Here is a 19,390-nt window from a genome sequence, read left to right as displayed (position 1 = left end):
TAGTCATCTGAGGCTGGGGCAAAGGGAAACAGTATCTACACCCACATACCTAGTGCCAGCTCCTAACTACCTCCCTACTTCCACCTCCACCGTATCCCAAAGAGTGGCCCTGGGAGCCTTCTTAGAAAAGAAAGTAGAGCCAAAAGCGCGCCTTCTGCAGTCTGGGGTGCTTGGAAGACCTAGATTCCCATGAGTTCTGCTACTTACTTTGTCACCATGGGCAAATACTTTTCCCTCTCTGGGATTCAGTAGCAAGGTACGTGCTCAGTACTTTACCTACACGATTTCACACACTCATCTCTACAGTGCCATGGAGTGGGCATTTATTCCCCTATTTTGCAGTTGAAAAGACTGAGGCTTAGTGATGTTTGGCGATCCACTTGTTCTCTCATATATCATGATGTCTTTGAATATTTATGTTACAAAGGCAATCACTGTAATCCATGCCAATAACCTGCCAATCTTCTGCCTAAATTGGCTTTCCATGCACTTAGGTTCAAATCATGCTTTCCAAGCTGCTTCCAACAACAATATGTTGCTGTCTACCTGGGTGGATTTTTTTTTTCTATCATCGGTGACACAACCGCCTCCCCAACTGAAATCTTTCCCTTGGCCCATCAGTCTAAAATTGCATCTTAAAAAGCGAGTACCACTGCAGGATGCTGCTGTGAGGAAGGGGAGCAGAGACACCAGGGCCAAAGGAGGGGCTGCAGGAAAATCCAGGTGGGGAGGAGAGAATGAATGATGCCAGAGACAAACTGGACCAGCCTCAAGCTGCTGCTCCTTCCCTTTCTCCCCCTCTCCTGATCTGGGACTCTAGAATGTATAAAAAGGATAAGACCCAGCCTATTGCCAACAGGAGGAGAGGGGGATATCCTCTCTTTCAGAGGAAGAACCACTCATCTTGGGCACTAAAATTATACTGTTGTGTGGAGTAAGATTTATTTAACTTGGGGGGGCACAAGGGCATCCTCCTGGTAGTGATGGGGAGGAGCTGGAGGTACTTAAATTCAAAACAGTGCCACCAGCTACTGCCAGATCCAGGAGCTCTGTCTCTGAAGAGGGTAAGAGAATTTAACAGTAGGCTTCTAGGTCTCATTTTCAAACTAGGCCCTTCAGAACCCTTTGTGAGTCTATATCTTCCTGGACCTCCACGGTAGCTCTGTGCACCTGGAGCCACAAGTGCCCTCCAGTCCTTCCTCTCCCCTTCCTGTTTTCTTTTGCCCAGACTCTGCTTCCTCCTTCCCTCTTGCTGGGTTCACCCACACTCATTGACATTTTTTGACTCTTCTTTCCTCTTTTTTTCTCCATTTTTATCCCCCTTTGACAATAACATTCTCCTTTTGTCCACTGACTTGGCACACGTGGTGAGGAGAATGAGTTGAGAGGGGAGCAATTGTATACTTGAAATCCTCCCACTTGATATCCCCCCATATTGCCCTAGCTGCATCAGATGAGACTATTTAGCTCTTGTAAATAGTACCTTTTTGCCTTACTGAATGGAGATTTGTATATATGATTGGAAGAGAATATTTTCGCAAGAGGTTTTAAGAGGTTTTAACTTCCCCAGGTTCTAGATATGCACAGAAGACAGGAAATGATGACAGCAATGTGCAGGGGAGTGGGGCTGGGGGACTTGACTGAGATCATTGCCATCCAGGCCAGTGGAGGACTTTGTGAAGTCAGCTACTGTTTGCTCTTGCTATTAGCTGAACTTTGAACAAAATGACCTTTTTGCTCCTGAGTGTGTGAGAGCACATGCCCTGGACAAGAATGAGAGGAGCAGGAAAAGTGAGTCAAGGTGTGGAAGGGCTTGTTCCCTGGTGCAGTCCTTCTGTGCAAGGGGCCAGAAAAGGATGTCCCTGCCCTGGAATGTCATCCATGTCAGGGCAGAAGGGGAGCAACGCAGTACAATAAAAAGCTTGCTGAGCTGGGACCCAGGAACTCTGGGCCTTGACCTTGGCTCTGGTAGTAATTAGCTCTGCCTTTGGCTACATCTGATCCCCCACTTGTGTATTTCCTTTGAGTGGACTGGGAGAACGTGTGACATGGCCAGAGGAAGTGTCATTTGAAGCACCCAGAAAGAAGGGATCTTTGGGCTCCGTCTTGAAGCGACACTTTTTTTGGAATAATGGAAAAGACGATTGTAGGGTACAATGAAAACAGTGGGAGTAGCCCAGGGAATTCAGCAAACAGGTATGCAAAAGGCACAGAGCTGGCTGTTGCACAGAAAATTGCTATGAATCAGCCCCTACCCCACCGCGGAAAGCAAGGAGTGGGGGAATCTGAGAGGCAGAGCCAAGCGCTCACAGTGCCAGCAGCTCCTCTCAAGACTAGTCGCCTCCGCACCGCCGGATTGACTAGCGGGTCTCACAGCCTCTTATTCCCTGGCCGGACCAGGAGAGTCGCCAAGAGGTAGTGCAGGGGCCGGGCACCAGGGTTCTGAGTGCTGCCCACTGCGGGTGAAAGAGGGTGGGCAAGGGCACTCCACGCCGAGGAGGGTCCGACGTGAGGGAGGGAGAGGAGGCCTGAGAGTGCTGATCAGGTTGCTCAGGCTTTGCATTGATGGCTCAAACTTAGAGTGCGCACGGAAAAATTGAATTTTTCGGATTCTTGGAGGGGACAGGCAGGGGAGAGTAGTTTGTGCCAGCTGCGGGACTTTGTTTAACTTTGCAGATTCTTCGCTTCTTTGAGCTATGCAGGGGCAGGACACGCATAATTTGAGCAGCCCAGCTCAGGCCAGCCTGAAAACGGAGATCTCCAACAGTGGCAGCCTGAGGTCGAGACCCCCTTACCTTAAGAGGAGGCGCAGACTGTTGACTTAAAGCCGAATATCCCTCGCTCGGGGCCAGGGGCCAGCATCAGGGCTGGGGCTGGTCTAGGGCAGTGGATGAAGGAAGCCTTCTCAGACCATCCTCGAGCTCGGAACACACACACCGCACTCTGACTTCCTTAGGCCAGAGCAGGACTAAGGCAGGTCCTTCTCTGGAATAGCAGGTGGTGGCTGTGTGACCCTATATCCTGGAGTTTGATAAGTCCCTTAGAATAATCAAGGACTCTGCAGACTCTGAGGGGCTGAGTCTCTACAGTGCTGTTAGATAAACAGGGTAATAGTAAATTATGCAGGTTGGGTTTCAGGCTTAGAGATGCTTATGGACTTGCCCAAGGCCACCCACCTGCTCAGTAACTGAGAAGGCCTCCTGACTTCTGGTCTAGTGCTTTTTTACCGCTTCCTAGTCAAGATAGTGGTCTAATTTTGAGAGAAGATGGATAATTAGACAGGCACTGATATTTTAGAAATATGGTTATTGGAATGGAGTTTTAAAATACTATTCCTATCCTGAAAACTGCAGGGAAAAAGTCTCCCACAGCCCCAATTCCCTAAGACAGCCACTTAGACAGGATTTTGAGAAAGAAAACTGACAGAAAATTGGATGCTTGCTGGAAAAGATATAATCAAAGAAGAGAAGTGAGTGGGGTGAGGGGAGGAGGAAGGAGAAGCTCTCAGTGAGGAATCTGAGAACTTCTTTACTCTGAAGGTTTTCTTGACATGACCTCTGTCCAGATGCTTTGGGGCAGTGTCCCCATTGCTCTTTTCTTTCTCACGCCAACTCTGTAGAGGCTACAGGGTAAATGCTTGATGTCCTTCTCTTTAACTTAGCCTCATTTGTCTCTTCTCCCTTGCAGTGAATGTACTAAAGAATAGTATTTGTGTATGTGAGTGAAGAAAGCGTATGTCAGAAAGTGTGAGGATGTAAGTATGTGGCTGTGTGTGTGTGTGTGTGTGTGTGTGTGTGTGTGTGTGTGAAAAGGAGTGTGTCTTGAAGACAGAGGGAGTTCAAAAGGTGGGCAAAAGGAGTTGGAATTTACTCAATGCATACTTTATCCTGCAGCTCAGTGAGGGTCTACACACTGCTTGTGGGACTGATGGAATAATCGATTTTCAGTATTCCTTACAGAAACAAAGAAGAAAAAATATTTTAAAATTTGTGCAGGGATGGATGATGTTAGACCTATGGGCCTCACTTGACAGTTCCTCAGACATTTGACATTTATGCAACTTTCAACTTGGTTGTAAGATCCCAAGGAGAGAAAATGGGGTTTTCCCCTCCAGATGGCTCCCCTCTTCTCCCCACTACCCCTAGACTGGATGACTTGCTTATGGTGCCAGAGAAGCCAAAGGGGGGTTTCTCTGGTGGGCCAATAAGTTATTTTCTACATTTTAGAGACTAGATAATCCCATTCCTACACCTTGTAGCTAGCTGCTTGCATCTCTGATCATAAAAGGCCTAATGAAGAAATAGTTCATTTTATCCTCCCTGAAAGTGTGCTTCCTGCTGTCAGTGGGAAAGTATCCATATTCTTTTTCAAAAGCTGGAGCAGGGACATTTTTCAGCAGGAACACTATCTGCCTCATTCTACATAGTAGCACTTCTTCTCAGTTATCCTCTCACACTTGACTCCCAGGTATTTTTAGGGAGGGGTAATTCCTCACCTTGGTACAGCATAGTACCTTTGGCAGATCGTTTCACTATACCAAAGTAAAAAACCCCAAAAAACAACAAAAAAAAACTTCACTACAGCCTCAACTAACAAATATGGTTCGTATTTTATTAGGTGGTGAGTCTGAGACTCAGAGGAGTTTTTTTTCTTTTTTTTTTTCTCCAAATCACACAGTGTGTGTGTGGGCTTACAAGTGCTGAGCCTGGGATTTGAATCCATGTTCCAATCTGTAGTCTCTGAAGTTTTCTGAGATACCATGCTTTCAAACTGGTGTGGGCTGAGATGAGAAAAGAAACAGGGTACCTTAAATACAGAGGGCTCTTGGTGCCTTTCTTCTTTACCTCCTCCTCTCTTCTGCCTTTCACAATAGTCTTTTTCAAATGTGCATATATATTTTTCCATCTATCTATCTATTTATCTATCTGTCTATCTATCTATCATTCCCATTCTGGATCACTATTTCTAAGGAATGTTATAGAACAAGCATGTAAAACAGGACCTGAAATTTCAGCCACCTCTTTAGGAAAAAAGGTAACCTGGACTTCGACCTTCCCAGTTCCAAGCAGCAGATGCTAATGATGAATGCTAAGAAAAGCCATGACATGGTAGGAAGGGCAAGGCTTGGCCCAGGCATACATAGGACCGGCAGATCACTTTCTTCTATAGCATTTTGGTCTAACTTTAGCTGTGGCACAACCACTCCCAAGCTCTAGTTTGTTGTTTTCTGTAAAAGGAGCAAGGAGGGGGGACAATCTCCATCATACCTCCTTTCCAGGGGTTGTTGTGAGAATAAAGTGGCGTGATTCATGTATTCATGAATCATGAATAGCTGTTTTGGTTTTAAGACCTTTATGTTCCCTCAATCCCTCAGAGTTTATAATCTTATGATTCACCCAATGAACACTTATTAAACACCTACTGTGTGCTTGGGCATGGACATATAGAAAGCTTTTTAGCAAATGAAAAGCATAAGGTAAATTAGGCATTAAATTTTTTTACCTACTATTGACAGAGCATCTTATTTTTTTACTCTTTCCACTACAATTTAATAGAAGCAGCAACTGAAAGGGGAAAATGATATATATGACACCGCTGGTGATACAAGCACTATTATGTGCCCTGACACATACTGCAGCTAACAGTGAGAATCTCTCGTCTTGTTGTATTTGATGTCACATTGCCTTGTTTACACAATCCTTTGGAATGTTCATAGCATAAAGATTGCCTTTCACCACCCTGAGCTTAAGTTGTTTCTTTAGTCAATAATGTTTTAGAAGGGCATCCTGCATTCAATGGAGTGACGACTGTGCTTATTTTACAAAAATGTTGTAATTTGTGGTGGCTGCCTGCCTTCAGATATGACCTCCCCTGGCTTTGTGGAATTAGGCTTTGATTATGTGTACATTCATTTGATTTCATTATTTAGCAATGCAGGCTCTTGCAGCTATTAAGAGCAGGATGAATGAGGCAGTAGAAAATGTCCTGAGACTGAGGAGAACTGGGTTCTTGTCCAGACTCTTCTGTCAAATTGCTGTGCAGCCTTGGGAAAAATTCCTACCCTCTCTGAGCCTCAGTTTTGTGAACTGTAGTATTAGATGAGGTGATGGCTAAGATTCCTTTTATCTCTGAACCAGTCTAATATTCTAAGTGGTTCTTGAAGCATTTTCTAAGCCAAGGATTTTGTCAAGATATTTTAACAGTACTATTTCCCGTTTATGAGCTCTGCAGTGGCCTGATGGGATGACTGTATATCCTGAGGACCACTGTCCCCAGATTTAATTACATTAGAGTGTCACCCCTTCGTGGGATAAAATGAGTCATTTTGTGCACTGCATCTTCAGCCTGTGCTAAGATAAAGGTTATGGGGTAACAACTTACAAGCTAACTCGTTAATGCTCAGGGTCAACGTGGCAGTGTGTCAGCAGACCCCATCGGTGCCCAAACATTTCCATGTAGAGACCTGTGTCCCATGTTATAAGGTATTCTTTTTTTTTTTTTTTTTTTTTTTTCTTCCTCCGGAACCGGGAACCGAACTCACGACCTTGCGCTTGCCAGGCAGGCGCTTTTGCCGCTGAGCTAAATCCCCAGCCTGTTATAAGGTATTAATCGGGATGTCTTGTCCACCTTCACTATGCCTGTGGACATCTGAATAACGTAGATGCAACGCCTTCTGGGCACCCAGCCACTTGCACTGTCAATTTCTCAAACTCCCCAGGTCTCTTGGTGGCCAGGAGAAGTCTAATGATGCCAGAAAGGGCTGAATTTGTAGGGATTCAAACCACGGCATCAGTGCAGCCTTTGCTGTTGTCTCATGGGTGTTTACTAGTAAGCACTGCACCATTCCTCACTGTTGGATCGGGCAGTGGGGACAATCACACCTCCAAATTGTGGAGGGTATGGATTTGTGCCTCGCTGAGAGCATCTCCTTCCTCCTTGCAGTGTCAAAGCCGGTGACCTCTGTAACCTTCCTTTGTTTCTCCATCTGTGCAGTGCATTGCAGGAGGGTGTGACAAATAGGTTTGATGCCATCCAAGGGTGTTTCTCCTTTATGTATTGTTGGGGACTTGATTTGGGTGTCTCTCTGGTCTTTGTTCAAATTCTCCCTTTTGGAATCTGCTAATTTCTTAACTTCTTTCTGATTGAAATGAAATTATATATTGTTTTGCTAGTGACAATGCCAAATTGGATGGTCTGAAAGAGAAATAGATATGAGGATAGTAGACACTTTACTAACCTGAATAATAAAATTTGAAAAATTGAATTATGTCATTAGTTTGTATAAAGTTCATGAAGTGATTTCTCAAAAAAAATATTTGACCAGGAAGAAATTGAAGAGTGAAGAAGCAAGATCTACTCCAATAGTCTCCCCTGATAGCTTTACTTGCGTTAAAGCAATTCAAATTTAGTAGAGATTGAACAGAGTAGGTTGTTCAATGTGCTGATAGAAATTTTAATTTTATGTAATTACTTTTGAAGTCTGATATTTCCTGAATCTCAGGCCCTCTGCAAAGAACTTTCAATATGAACACACTTATTAAAAACCAACACTACATATCACAGAAACATTACTCACTCAGTTCTCACACAACCACAGAGATGGGTATTATGTTTTTACCCATTTTATGAGTAGGCCACTGAGGCTCAGAAAATTCAACTGATGTTCTTAAGGTCACAAATCTAAGAAACCATAAAGCCTGGTTTTGAACTCAGTTATGTTTGGTTCTAACTCCAATGCTCAGAACAGACACTTGTCAAAAGAAAAGTGTCTTTAGAAATATCTCTAATTCTAGGGTAAAACTTAGCAGCTCTGCTTTCATATTCCTTCTTGAAGAGTTTTTGATCCCATGGTCTCTTTGGGATGGTACCTTGGCGTACTGAATGGGAAAGAAAGCCACTCTGAAGCAAGAGAGGTCTCTTTGCCCCTCTTTCCCTGTGAGGAGCCTACTTTTGTGTTTAGCTTGGAAAATCAGGCCTGAGGACAAGTAGAACATTCACATCTCAGGAACCTGTTGTATGCTTGTCTCCAGTGTTGAAGCCTGCCCTGTCTTCCCCTCTCCTACCTCACCCACCTGCCTTTTGACTGGATCTTTCTATCTCTGCTTCTGTCCTGTGTCCTACTCGTGTCTTGAGAGGGCTAAAGGCAAAAAAGACAGTGTCAGTTTTACTGGCAGAAATACAGCATATGACTGCTCTTCAGTTTTACCCTGTATGTTCAAGCAGGGGACCAATGACAGTTTATTCTAAGTCCTTTGATTTCCTTCAGAATTGTAAGCATCTAGGCTGACTCATCTCTCAAAGGCTTTTCTCTCTCTCTCTCTCTCTCTCTCTCTCTCTCCTTTTTGGGCTGGTGTTGATTTGAGGTTTTACTGTTTGTTCCCACCTTATTTTTTTGAGGAAGGGAGGGATTGATTTTCATCCTGTTTTTTGAGGAAAGAACCAGCTCTGCTCTTGGGGTGACCAGATCTGGAAAGCCTCCAGAAGAAGAAATAGCTGAAACTCCAAGACAGGTATGGAATGTTTGGGTTGGGATAAGGGGAGAGGGAGAGTGGTGTTAGAAGAATTAAGTCAGACATAGGCTGTGCATGTCAGGATGAGACCCTTGACTATTAGGCTCTAGACCTGCTACTGTGAGTGCGGGATTGATAGAGTTTTAGTCTGCCACTGTTGGACATGTATGTGCCTGTGGTTAAAATGGTCATTTTTTGATTGCATTTTTGTGGTTGGGTTTAGGTGCTTACTTTCAGTCCAGGGGATGGTGCTTTGCACATGAAGAAGCTTTAAAATCCATGCTAGAGATTTTCCTCTTAGCTTAGTCTAAAAGTCACAGGAAGACCCCCTGTTACTATGCTGTACCTGTTCTTTGGCAAGGAATTTTTGATATCTATAATTTAACCATTAAGAAAAATGGGCAAAAGAGAATTTTGGAGATAAAATTCAAAGTGGGGGATTTTCTTGGAGAAATCATTTACTTTAATTATTCCATGATAAACCCTCACCTACCTTTTCTCTATCAAAACCATATTACCTAATCCTTGAGATCTAAGCCTTTCTTCAAGTAATATACATATTATTATTATAAATATCCATGGGACAGGGAAGATCAGACTCCCTCCTTTGTTTTTGTTTAAAGGTTTAGATTCCTATGCTCCAAGTTATCTTTTTTTTTTTGGTAAAGAATCAGCATACATATATTCACGCAAACCATAAACTTGGGAGCTATCCTAAATTCTTTCCTTTACAATTAAGTTTCTCCCCTAAATCTGGTCAATTCTACCTCATGTTGCTGACTTGGACTAGCATAGCCTGCCTCTTGGATTATCTCCCTGCTTCAAGCTCTCTACCCATACCCAGCTTTTCATGGCTCTCTGTGAGTTTTTCTAAGTACCACTGCGGCTTACAGGGCCATTTGTGATCTCACCCCTGCCCACCCAGATTTATCTCCTTCCATTCCTTTATGCTGCCCTAAGAAGATGACAGCCTCTCATCTCTTTACCTTTGCATAAACTATTCTCTCTGGATGCAACCTCCTCCTTGTCTCCATGCAGACTTAGATGTTTTCTCCTTTCTGTTCTCACAGTACTTTGTTTATATCTTGGCTGACTGACTTATCACAAGGTTTTGTAAATTGTTGCTAACCTGTGTATCTCCTTCACTATACTGCTAAATCTTTTACGAAAGGAGTAATATTATCTTGCTCATCCTTTGAAGCTTTAGCATTTGGCACAGAGTGGGCAATTAATACAGATTTCTTTTTTTCTTTTAATGAATGGATGGAAAAAACAAATGAGTAACAGAGCATGTTCAGGAAAGGGTGCTGTGTAGGATGCAGGGAGATCCCTACTGGGGCATGATGTGTAACTTGGGAGCAGTATGAGATAGTGGAGACCACGAAGGAAGCCATATAAAATAGATTTGCCATGATAGTAAGAAAAAGTTTATTCTAGTCACCAATTTTGTATAGAGAGTCTCTTCAGAAATGGTGTCAAAATGATGTTTGTTTTGGTGCAAGTTGATTTTTTTGTCATGAAAAGTAATATAATCAAATTGCACGGTTTTGGTAAACAGAGAAAAGACAATAAGCAAACAAAATACTACCACTTACTACAGAGGTTGTTAATATTTGAGAGTATTTCTTTTAGTGTTCTATTTTTATGCATGTGTTTCTTCACATAGTTGTAATCATAATTAATACAATTGTGTATTTGTTCTTGAAAAGTTTTTTTTATAACCATCACTTTAGGATTATATAATTCTCCATACTCTGGTCATTGCATAATTTATATAACTAATCTCATTGTTGGGTTAGCTTTATTCTCTTAATTTTTTTGCTGCTATGGCTCATGTGCATATGTTTTTCCTGTGCACAGGAATATTTCATTAAGATAGATTCCTAGAAGGGGCATTACTGGGGCAAAGGGCCTGGGGACAAATTTTGGCTCCAGACCCACCCACGTGTCCAGTTTGTTTTCTGGAAGAGTTGTAGAATTTTACAGTGCTCCTAGATTGGATGAAATTCTTTTTTTTCTTTTACCTGACTCTTACTAAGTATTATCATGAAAAAAACTTTATCAATGTTCTAACTAATTACTAGAAAATTCTATTTTATTCTTGTCTCAAAATGCTTTTTAAAAAACTATAAGGATTTTTTTCCTTGTATCTTGCTTCTTTTCTTTTTTTTCTTTTTTCTTTTCTTCTTCTTCTGCTAATTAGATTTTTCTCTTTTCTGGAATATCTGTCTAGAGCTCATTTTTTTAAAAGTTGGATTTGAAAAAAAAAGCAGCCAGAAGCAGCTCTGCTTGAGGGTGAAGCCACCTCCCAGTTTTCCCTCCCCCTCCACCCGCCCCCCCCATAGTTCCCTCCACTAGGTCCAGTGACAATTGGATGATGCAGTCTAGATAATCATCCGATTCCAGAATGGGTGGCTGCATTCCTTTTCTGAAGGCAGCAAGGACATTGTGCCCCAGAATCATGCCCCTTTTGCTGTTGTTGTCTGCCTTCATTTTTTTAGTGAGCGTCCTGGGAGGAGCCCCAGGACACAACCCAGACCACAAGATGAAGATGGTATCAATACACAGCCTCTCCGAGCTAGAGCGTCTGAAGCTGCAAGAGACTGCTTACCAAGAACTCCTGGCCAGGCATTTCCTCTCTGAATTCGAGCCTAACCGAGGTGAGCTTTTCCCGGGAGTGTGGCGTCCTCGCCTTCGGGCGAGTAGACCCCCCAGCCGGGACGCGACAGATTCGGGGATCCAGGAGCGTGGGAGGGGCTTGCACTTGGTCTAGGACCAGGTCGGCTGTCCAGGAGTCTGGGGAACCGAGAAAGTGGGAGTTTGATGGCTGTTCGTTGAATTGCAGAAGAGGTAAAGAATAGTTGAGTTGGGTCGAAGCACGGGGGGATAACGGTGAGGGGCTGTAAAATAGGCAAATGTCAGTGACAAGCAAGTGGACAGAGGGACAGAGGACGGGTGAAGAGACCGACTCACCGGGTGTCGTATGAGAATTGGGCACAGCCAGACGGGAGTCCAGAGGGGCACTCTTGAGAGAGGACTGGGACGGCAGAGACAAGGCAGTTGGAAGAGACCGAGAGACGGTCGGGGAGAGAGACCCGCACCCAGTCAGGCAGAGAGCGCAAGGGGTGCGAGGGTGGGGGTGGCGGCGGAAGGTGCGCTGCCTGAGCGCTGCCCACCTCAGTGGCGGCGGGGGAGCCTGCGGGACGCAGCGCGGGACTGAGTTCGAGCGCGCCGGAGACCCAAGGGCTACAGCGCAGATCGGACCGCCGAGTCAGGGAGGTGGGAAAGGGTCGCCCCGGCAGGGTAGGAAAGTGCAAGGGCGGGAGGATCGCTAGGCGTGTAGCACAGGAACAGCCTGAACTCAGTGAAACGCAGGGCGAGGAGACCCCAGCCGCTGCTGCGGGATTCGGAGTGTGGGGACTTCCAGGTGTCGCCGCTTCTCCCGCCGCAGAGCGGGGAGCCGACGGCAATAGGGTGCGAGCGCGCCCGCAGTAACTTGGCGACCCTCACCGCGGTGACGCGGCGGGCAGAGCCCCTCCCCTCGCCTGTTGCATTATCCGGGCACCTTAGAGCCCCTGAATTTATGTTTTAAGTGTGTTGAGAGACTACTGATGCGTAGCAAGATGCGCCCTGCGCTCCCGGAGCCTTAGCTTGTCTGGTTTGGTTAAATTCGTGGAGTCTTATAGGTATTAGATAGGACGGGTCCGGTCGTCAGTGGGGGAAACTGAGGCTGAGGGCAAGGAAAACACTTTCAGCGGGCCGGACGGAGCTGCCCCTCTTCCAGCGCCTCCCCCCTCTGCAGATCAATGTATTGCGATGTTTTAGTCACTTATAGTCCTATTTGCGTGTGAATGTGCGTGTCTTTTCTTTTTTCTCTTCCCTTAGCTCTAACCACTGACAGCCCAGACACCTCGGAGAACTGTTTTCTGGTCTTAAGAGGACAAGACAGAGGTGAGGGTCTCTTCTATTTTCTTTGGGAAACAAACTGCACCCTTCCCCCACCATATTGTGCCCCGCGGCTAGTGGAGACTGGGCGGTGCCCAGTGCCCCTGAAGGCACTCCCCCTCCCTCCCAGAAACCCCTCAGAGGGGGTGCTATCAGGAAATGGCGCAGTAGCAATGGGGCGGTTCTCTCAGACCTCCCTGAGCCTTCCCAGTGGACGCACCCCAGACAGAACATCCTGAAGAAATCATCCTCATTTAAAGTGGTCACCCGCTGCAGGACTTAAGGCAGGGACCTTGAGCCCCGTCGTGGTAGTTGAGTCCTTTCCTCTAATACCTGCGGGGTCTTTTTCGGCTGGCTTCCCTGGGAGGAGCGCTGCGGGTCGGGGGTGGGCTGCGGGAGGTGGTGGGGGAGGTTGACAGTGGGCCATTGCCTGGGGGGGAATGCTACACCCCCATCGCTTAAGCGATGCTTGTAGGGCTTTGACGTTTCTCCTTCTTTCTCTCCCTGGCTCCCCAGCCGTGTCATCATTCAAGACGTTTGGTGTTCGCCTGGAAGAGGTGCTGGTGAATGAGTTTACCCGCCGCAAGCATCTTGAACTAAGAGCCGAGATGCAGGTTGAAGAAGCTACGGGTCAGCCTTCGGGCCGTCGTCGTCGTCGGGGAAACGTAGTGCAAAGGCTGTTTGGTCGCATCCGGCGCTTTTTCACTCGCCCTAGGAATGAGCCTACTTTGCCCAGGGAGTTCACTCGCCGTGGGCGTCGAGTGAGTTAAACCTTCCAGGTTTCAGACAGGGGTCCTGAGGTGTGCCGAGGTATTGGACAGGAAGCTCAAGGGTTGGGTCCTCAAAGGGAGGGAGGCTGAGCAGAACTTGTTGGAAGGATGTGTTTGGCTTGCCACAGACAGTCTCTTGGGTTCTAAATGTCACATAGTGCTCAGAAAGGTCCCACACCCCCAACCCCTTAATATGCTCTGATTTTTCCACAGGGTGCTGTGTCTGTGGATAGCTTGGCTGAGCTGGAGGACGGAGCCCTGTTGCTTCAGACCCTGCAACTGTCAAGGGTTTCATTTCCTATTGGCCAGAGGCTTTTGGGATCTAAAAGGGAGATGAGCCTCAACCCCATTGCACAGCAAATCCCCCAGGTTGTTGAAACTTGCTGCAAGTTCATTGAGGAACATGGTAAGGGAGACCACAAATGGGTTAAATCAAACAAGAAGGCAATGATAGGGGAAGGAGGGGTATTTTAGAAATGGGGAGAGAAAGGTCCTGGCTTGAAGGGCTTGGATAACATTACCTTGCCACCAGAGGAGGCTTGGGTGCAGTTCTTAAGGGAGAAAAGAGAAATGTCACAAGAAAGGGGGTCAGAAATGTTAAATATCTTCTGGATTTTCTTTCAGGTTTAAGTGCAGTGGGGATTTTCACCATTGAGCACTCTGCACAGAAAGTGCGTCAGGTAAACTGACTAGGCTTGTGTGTTTGTTCCTTGGGTAAGAAAAAGTTGATGGAAGAGCCACCTGAACTGTGTCATGACAGGTGTGGGGGGGGAACAAGGTTTTTGTCCAGCACTGCCCCCACACATCACATTGCCATCTGTCTTCAGTGAAGATTGGAACTTACTGAAGGAATGACCAACAGTTAACAGGGGATGATCTGGAGGAAATGACCTGTGGTGGGGAGGGCCAATGGTCCATATCTTCTCTCCCTTGTTCTAGCTCCGTGAAAAATTTGATCAAGGTCTGGATGTAGTGCTGGATGACAGTCAGAATGTGCACGATGTGGCTGCACTTCTCAAGGAGTTTTTCCGTGACATGAAGGACTCTCTGCTGCCAGATGATCTGTACATGTCCTTCCTCCTGACAGCAAGTGAGTCTTCTGCCCTCCCTTGCTGTGGCAGGGAAGGGAGATGTTGCAGGGGTCTAGGGGGCTGAGTAACAGAGCTCAGGGTACAGGACCCTCAAGAAACTGAAGCAGAATGAACAGCAGAAGATGGCCAACACCTCGCCAGAATAAATACAAGTATTATTTGTCAATTAAAAATAAAAATTTTTTAAAAACCTCTCCAAGGCACTTTCTATGTGTCTTAAAATTCCCTTATGAGTTTGTTGCTCGGTAATTTCTCTAGAGTTTCTGGAAATTGGGCATGCCCTCACAGGGCAAAGAAGACTCTAGGTTATATATAAATATGATTTTGATGGGGGTCACTTCCTGCTTTCAGAGTTCCTGTATTCAAATGCTTTAGAAGTAAGCAAAAAGCAAGTTGCAGGGGTCTTCCGCAGCCCCCAGCAATTCTGAAGCACAAATACACCCCCTTGGTATCAGGTTGTTGCCAAAGCTAGCCCACTGAGCCAGCCTCTGTTTTCCTTCCTGTAGCTCTGAAGCCACAGGATCAGCTTTCTGCCCTGCAGTTGCTGGTCTACCTGATGCCACCCTGCCACAGTGACACCCTGGAGCGTCTGCTGAAGGCCCTGCATAAAATCACTGAGCACTGCGAGGACTCTATTGGCACTGATGGACAGTTGGTAAAAAATATCTGGGGAAGGGCAGCGAGAACTGCAGCAGGGGAAGTGTGTGAGGGTGCCAGGGTGCATAGGATGGCAAAAAGAGGCAAGAGAGAGAAGCATAAAAGGGGACAGATCTACTTGTGTAACTTCCAGTGCTTGCTCAAGGTGCAAACCTCTTTTTTTTTTTTTTTTTTTTTAACCTAGGTTGCAGGCAACCGCATGACTTCCACCAACTTGGCCCTGGTGTTTGGATCTGCTCTCCTGAAGAGGGGAAAGTCTGGCAAGAAAGAGTCCAGGAAGGCTCAAGTGGGAATTGACCACTATGTTGCTTCTGTCAATGTGGTCCGTGCCATGATTGATAACTGGGATGTCCTCTTCCAGGTAGGGGAGGTTTTGGATGGACTTATTTCACACATTTCTTATCTGTCACTAGACAAGGGAAAGTTGTATGTGGGCAACAAAAGCAGGCAGTCACAGGATCTCCCCATCTAGAAACTCTCCCCATATTAGGTGTTCATCATGCCTTCAGGCCTGGGCCCTTCACAGAGAAAAGGGTAAATGGAAAGGTGCTGTGCAATAAAGGCTAACTTTGCTAATTTAACCCTCAGGTGCCTCCTCATATTCAGAAGCAGGTTGCTAAGCGTGTGTGGAAATCCAGTCCTGAGGCTCTTGATTTTATCAGACGCAGGAATCTGAGGAAGATCCAGTAAGTTTTTCATTTGTTTATGCTTGGCCTGAAGCACATTGTCCAGTGGAAGTGTATACATTTAGACCACCTTTAAGTCAACCAACCCAAGTACAAATTTACTTACATTTTTCAAATTCCTGCCCATTCAGGAGTGCGCGCATAAAGATGGAAGAGGACGCTCTGCTTTCTGATCCAGTGGAATCCTCTGCTGAGGCCCGAGCGGCTATCCTTGGTCAAAGCAGTCCCTTTGATGAAGGTCAGTATCATTTTAGGAGGTTAGGCCCTTGCTCATGGTTAGTCCCTTTCTGAAGGTCAGGCCCTTCCTTTGGGTCAGGTCCTTGCTGAACAGCAGTCCTTGAGGAAGATAAGTCCTCTGAGAAAGATATATCAGTCAACAAAGAGCTACTATTTAGATATCTCTATTAAGTAGTAGTTTTTTGGGGGGGAGCTTAAGGTCCTGAGATTCGAAATGACCTTGATATTCAAGGCCCACAACTAGAGGGTATCCAGAGATTGATGAAAGGGAAGGTAATGATGATAACCTTAATTTTGATGATCTTCCTACCCTTGAGGATATTATAGAACCTGATGATGAAATTTCACAGCTTATTGAGATCTTAAATTTTGAAGAAATACCTTATTTTGATATGGCCCCAGACCCTGAAGGAGTTCCAGATCTGCAAGAACTCTTCAACCCCGATGAAAATCTGGACAGCGACTTTGAAGATTTTGAAGATGACCCGAATATTGACCTTGCAGAAGTTCCTTATCTTGACGTAGTCCCAAACAATGAAAACGCCTCTGATACAGATGAAATCCCAGGTAAGGAAGAAGCCCTAGACACTGATGAAATCCCAGATAATGTAGATACCTCAGGTAATGACAGTGCCCAATATTTTAAAGAAGATTCCAATCTTGAAGAGATCTCAGCTGTGGATAAAGCCACAAGTGAAGAAGATTCAAATGCTGAAGAGCTCTTAGGCCATGAAGATTCTCCACAGGTCAGTGGCATTTCAGACTCTGAAGACCCTGATTTTGATGACATCTCAGCTCTTCATGTGGTCCTGAGTCTTGAAGAAGACCCTGCAGGACATGAAATCCTGAATCATGGAGACTCCCCAGAGGTTAATTGAGTTTCTGACTCTGACTAAGATCCCAATCTTGACAGCACCCCAAATAGTGAAGAAACCTCAGATGCCGAAGAAATTCACAGTCATGAAGAAACTCTGGAAGTCAATGGCATAGCTGGCTCTGAGGAATTCCCCACTCCCAAAGACATCCCAGATCTTTATGTGGTCACAAACCCTGAAGATGTCTCCAGTTTTGATGAAATTTAAGATCAGGAAGAATCCTCAGATGTGAGTGCAGTCCCAAACAAAGAAGCCTCAGATGACAAAGAAGTTCCACTGGCTGAAGAAACCTCTGATATTGGTGAAAACCAAGATTCTGAAGAAAGCCATACTCTAGAAGACTCAGCTCTCAGTGTGCTCCCAGAGCCCAAGGATGCGTGAATTCACAATGAAGTTCCAGATTCCCAGAAATACCAAGTCGATGCTTTTGAAAGTGATGAAGTGAGCACTGTGACTCCAGACACTGAAGATGTCCTCAGTATAGGTCCAGACCCTCCACAAGACCTAGCTGTGAATCTTAAAGTTATGAATGTGGAAGAGGTACCAATGCCTAACGATCAAGACAATAAAGAAATTCAGAATCCAAAGGCAATTCAGTTCCTTGAAGAAGATGCAGATGTTCCATTGCCTGTAGATACCACTCTCCTTAAAAACAAGTGTCAGCCCAGCCAAGTCATAGGCTCTAGGTTTCCCCCAGACTCACTGAAGAGTGATCCCTGTTTTCTCCCTTTCACTTAGTATTGTAAGTTTCAGGTCCCAGCTTTGTTACTCATTTGCTTGGTAAAATTAGTCAGGTTTCTTTTAGGTTGTTGGTGGTTGTTAGGTCGCCCTCTTCCCTATCTCCCCAGTGACATTTCATATATATATATATATATATATCTCCCCTAACCCAGCTCTTACTCCAGCTTCCACAGTGGTCCTAGATTTACAGATCTGTGTGTAAGAGCTTTTCTTACATGTTTAGTGGTGAGAACCATCCCTGCCCTACCTTCTTAACTCATATTTTATTTGAAAGTCAAAACTAGGTCTTAATGCTTGGATGTTATGGGAAGAATAAAGTCTAGAAACATAAGGAGTTAACATTGTTACTATTTTCCAGGTTCCTCTGAGGATCCAGCTGTGCCTTCTGGCACTGCCCGTTCCCATGATGATGAGGAGGGAGCGGGTAACCCCCCCATTCCGGAGCAAGGCCGCCCATTGCTTCGTGTGCCCCAGGAGAAGGAAGCCAACACTGGCACTGGCTACTTCTTTCCCTAGATGTTTTTCCTTCTATAAGGTGTCAGACAGGGGAAAAGGGTGGGGTAGACTTGGAATGTCACAGGAAACATTTAAGAGAAACTTAAGGACACACATCTGAGGGTAAGAAGGAGTTCCCCCTGATGCTCGGGTCAGGATAGGAATTCCAAACACAATGCCAGCCCCTTTACTGGGGATGCTTGGTCTCTTCAGCTGGTAAAAAGAGCTATTTCTGTGTCATGTCCGGGCACCCTGGTGCTACCTTGCAATCGCTTTCCCCCTGATCTGGCTTTCTTTTGCTACAGTCCTTTCTTTAATTGATGTTACATTTGTGGTGGACACCTGTCCCAGAGAAGCTCACAAATCTCGAGGTGCTTTCCCTCTCCCAAAAAGGATTGCATGCTATTCCTGACTTTCCTACCCTCCTCCTGAGAGTTTAATTGGAAAGGCCCTCAAGAGGCATGCTAGAATGTTAGGTCAGCCTACTGACAGCTGACAAACAACTAATGCTAAACCATGTCACACCAACTCATAGCCGTGTCCCCGCAGCCGTGTCTGCCGCCTCAGGATTTTTTTTCCAAATTATTTAGACCAATGGCTCGTCAAACAGCCACTCCCCAAATTCTGTGCAGGTTTGCTCAGGACAAGCAAACAGGAAAACCTCAAGTATAAGTCTAACTAGCTTTTCTGGGATCAATCAAAAGTTAGGGGATAAAATTAGATTTTAGTACCTGAATTTGTTTTAAAGATGGCTGATGTTCACTACAGTTGTCTATAAAACAGCTAGTTAGATACAGGCACAATAGTTCCAAGTAGCTAAAGTCACCCGATTAAAACTATTCTTATCTATCGTCTCTGTAGTTCCTCTATGCAGGACGGTACAAATTTGCGGGACATGCTCTGGTAACACACACATATGGGTTACGTATGACATCCAAATTACAGCTGATATTGATGGGTAACAACTGCTAAGATCCATAGAATGAAGAATGCATTGTATTGAGGGATAGACATTGATCACATGATGGGTAACAACCGCAGAGCTCGAAGATTTGTGATTGTTAAAACTTCTCTGGCATTTAATCATTAGTAAACATCTGTGTTGTGACAGCATCATATAAATGGCTTACTGTGTGTTTTTTTTCCCTTTTACATATTGAGGGTGAGTTGGGAATCTGACTGATGATCTGAGGGAGAGAGGATATGGGGAAGAGGAATAAAGGGAGGGGGTAATGTAGAACAAAGAGGAAGTGAAAAGCATGAGATAAAGGGAAGGGCAAGATGACATGGGATAAAGGGGAGGGGTGACATGGGGCACAGGGAAAGGGTGATGTGGAACAAAGCAGGATGGTGTGCAATTAGCGGGGGACATGGGAGAAGGGT

At 45.4% G+C, this 19,390-nt stretch overlaps 1 protein-coding gene across 1 annotated transcript; it reads left to right on the top strand.

Moving 5' to 3' along the window:
• The first annotated feature begins 10,917 nt into the window (after positions 1 to 10,917).
• Positions 10,918 to 19,087, top strand: Arhgap36 (Rho GTPase activating protein 36). The gene is made up of 12 exons (XM_013523052.1): positions 10,918 to 11,170; positions 12,396 to 12,461; positions 12,972 to 13,216; positions 13,439 to 13,631; positions 13,850 to 13,905; positions 14,165 to 14,315; positions 14,823 to 14,971; positions 15,158 to 15,334; positions 15,562 to 15,659; positions 15,791 to 15,897; positions 16,299 to 16,463; positions 17,871 to 19,087. The coding sequence occupies exons 1-12, from the start codon at positions 10,918 to 10,920 to the stop codon at positions 18,026 to 18,028; spliced, it is 1,818 nt and encodes a 605-aa protein (XP_013378506.1). The 3' UTR covers positions 18,029 to 19,087.
• The last annotated feature ends 303 nt before the right edge of the window (positions 19,088 to 19,390 follow it).

This window comes from Chinchilla lanigera, unplaced genomic scaffold (genome assembly GCF_000276665.1).
Source record: "Chinchilla lanigera isolate Chin_1 unplaced genomic scaffold, ChiLan1.0 scaffold00072, whole genome shotgun sequence".
NCBI lineage: Eukaryota > Metazoa > Chordata > Mammalia > Rodentia > Chinchillidae > Chinchilla > Chinchilla lanigera.
The sequence above is the reverse complement of the archived record's forward strand: the minus strand, read 5'-3'. Positions and strand labels throughout refer to the sequence as shown.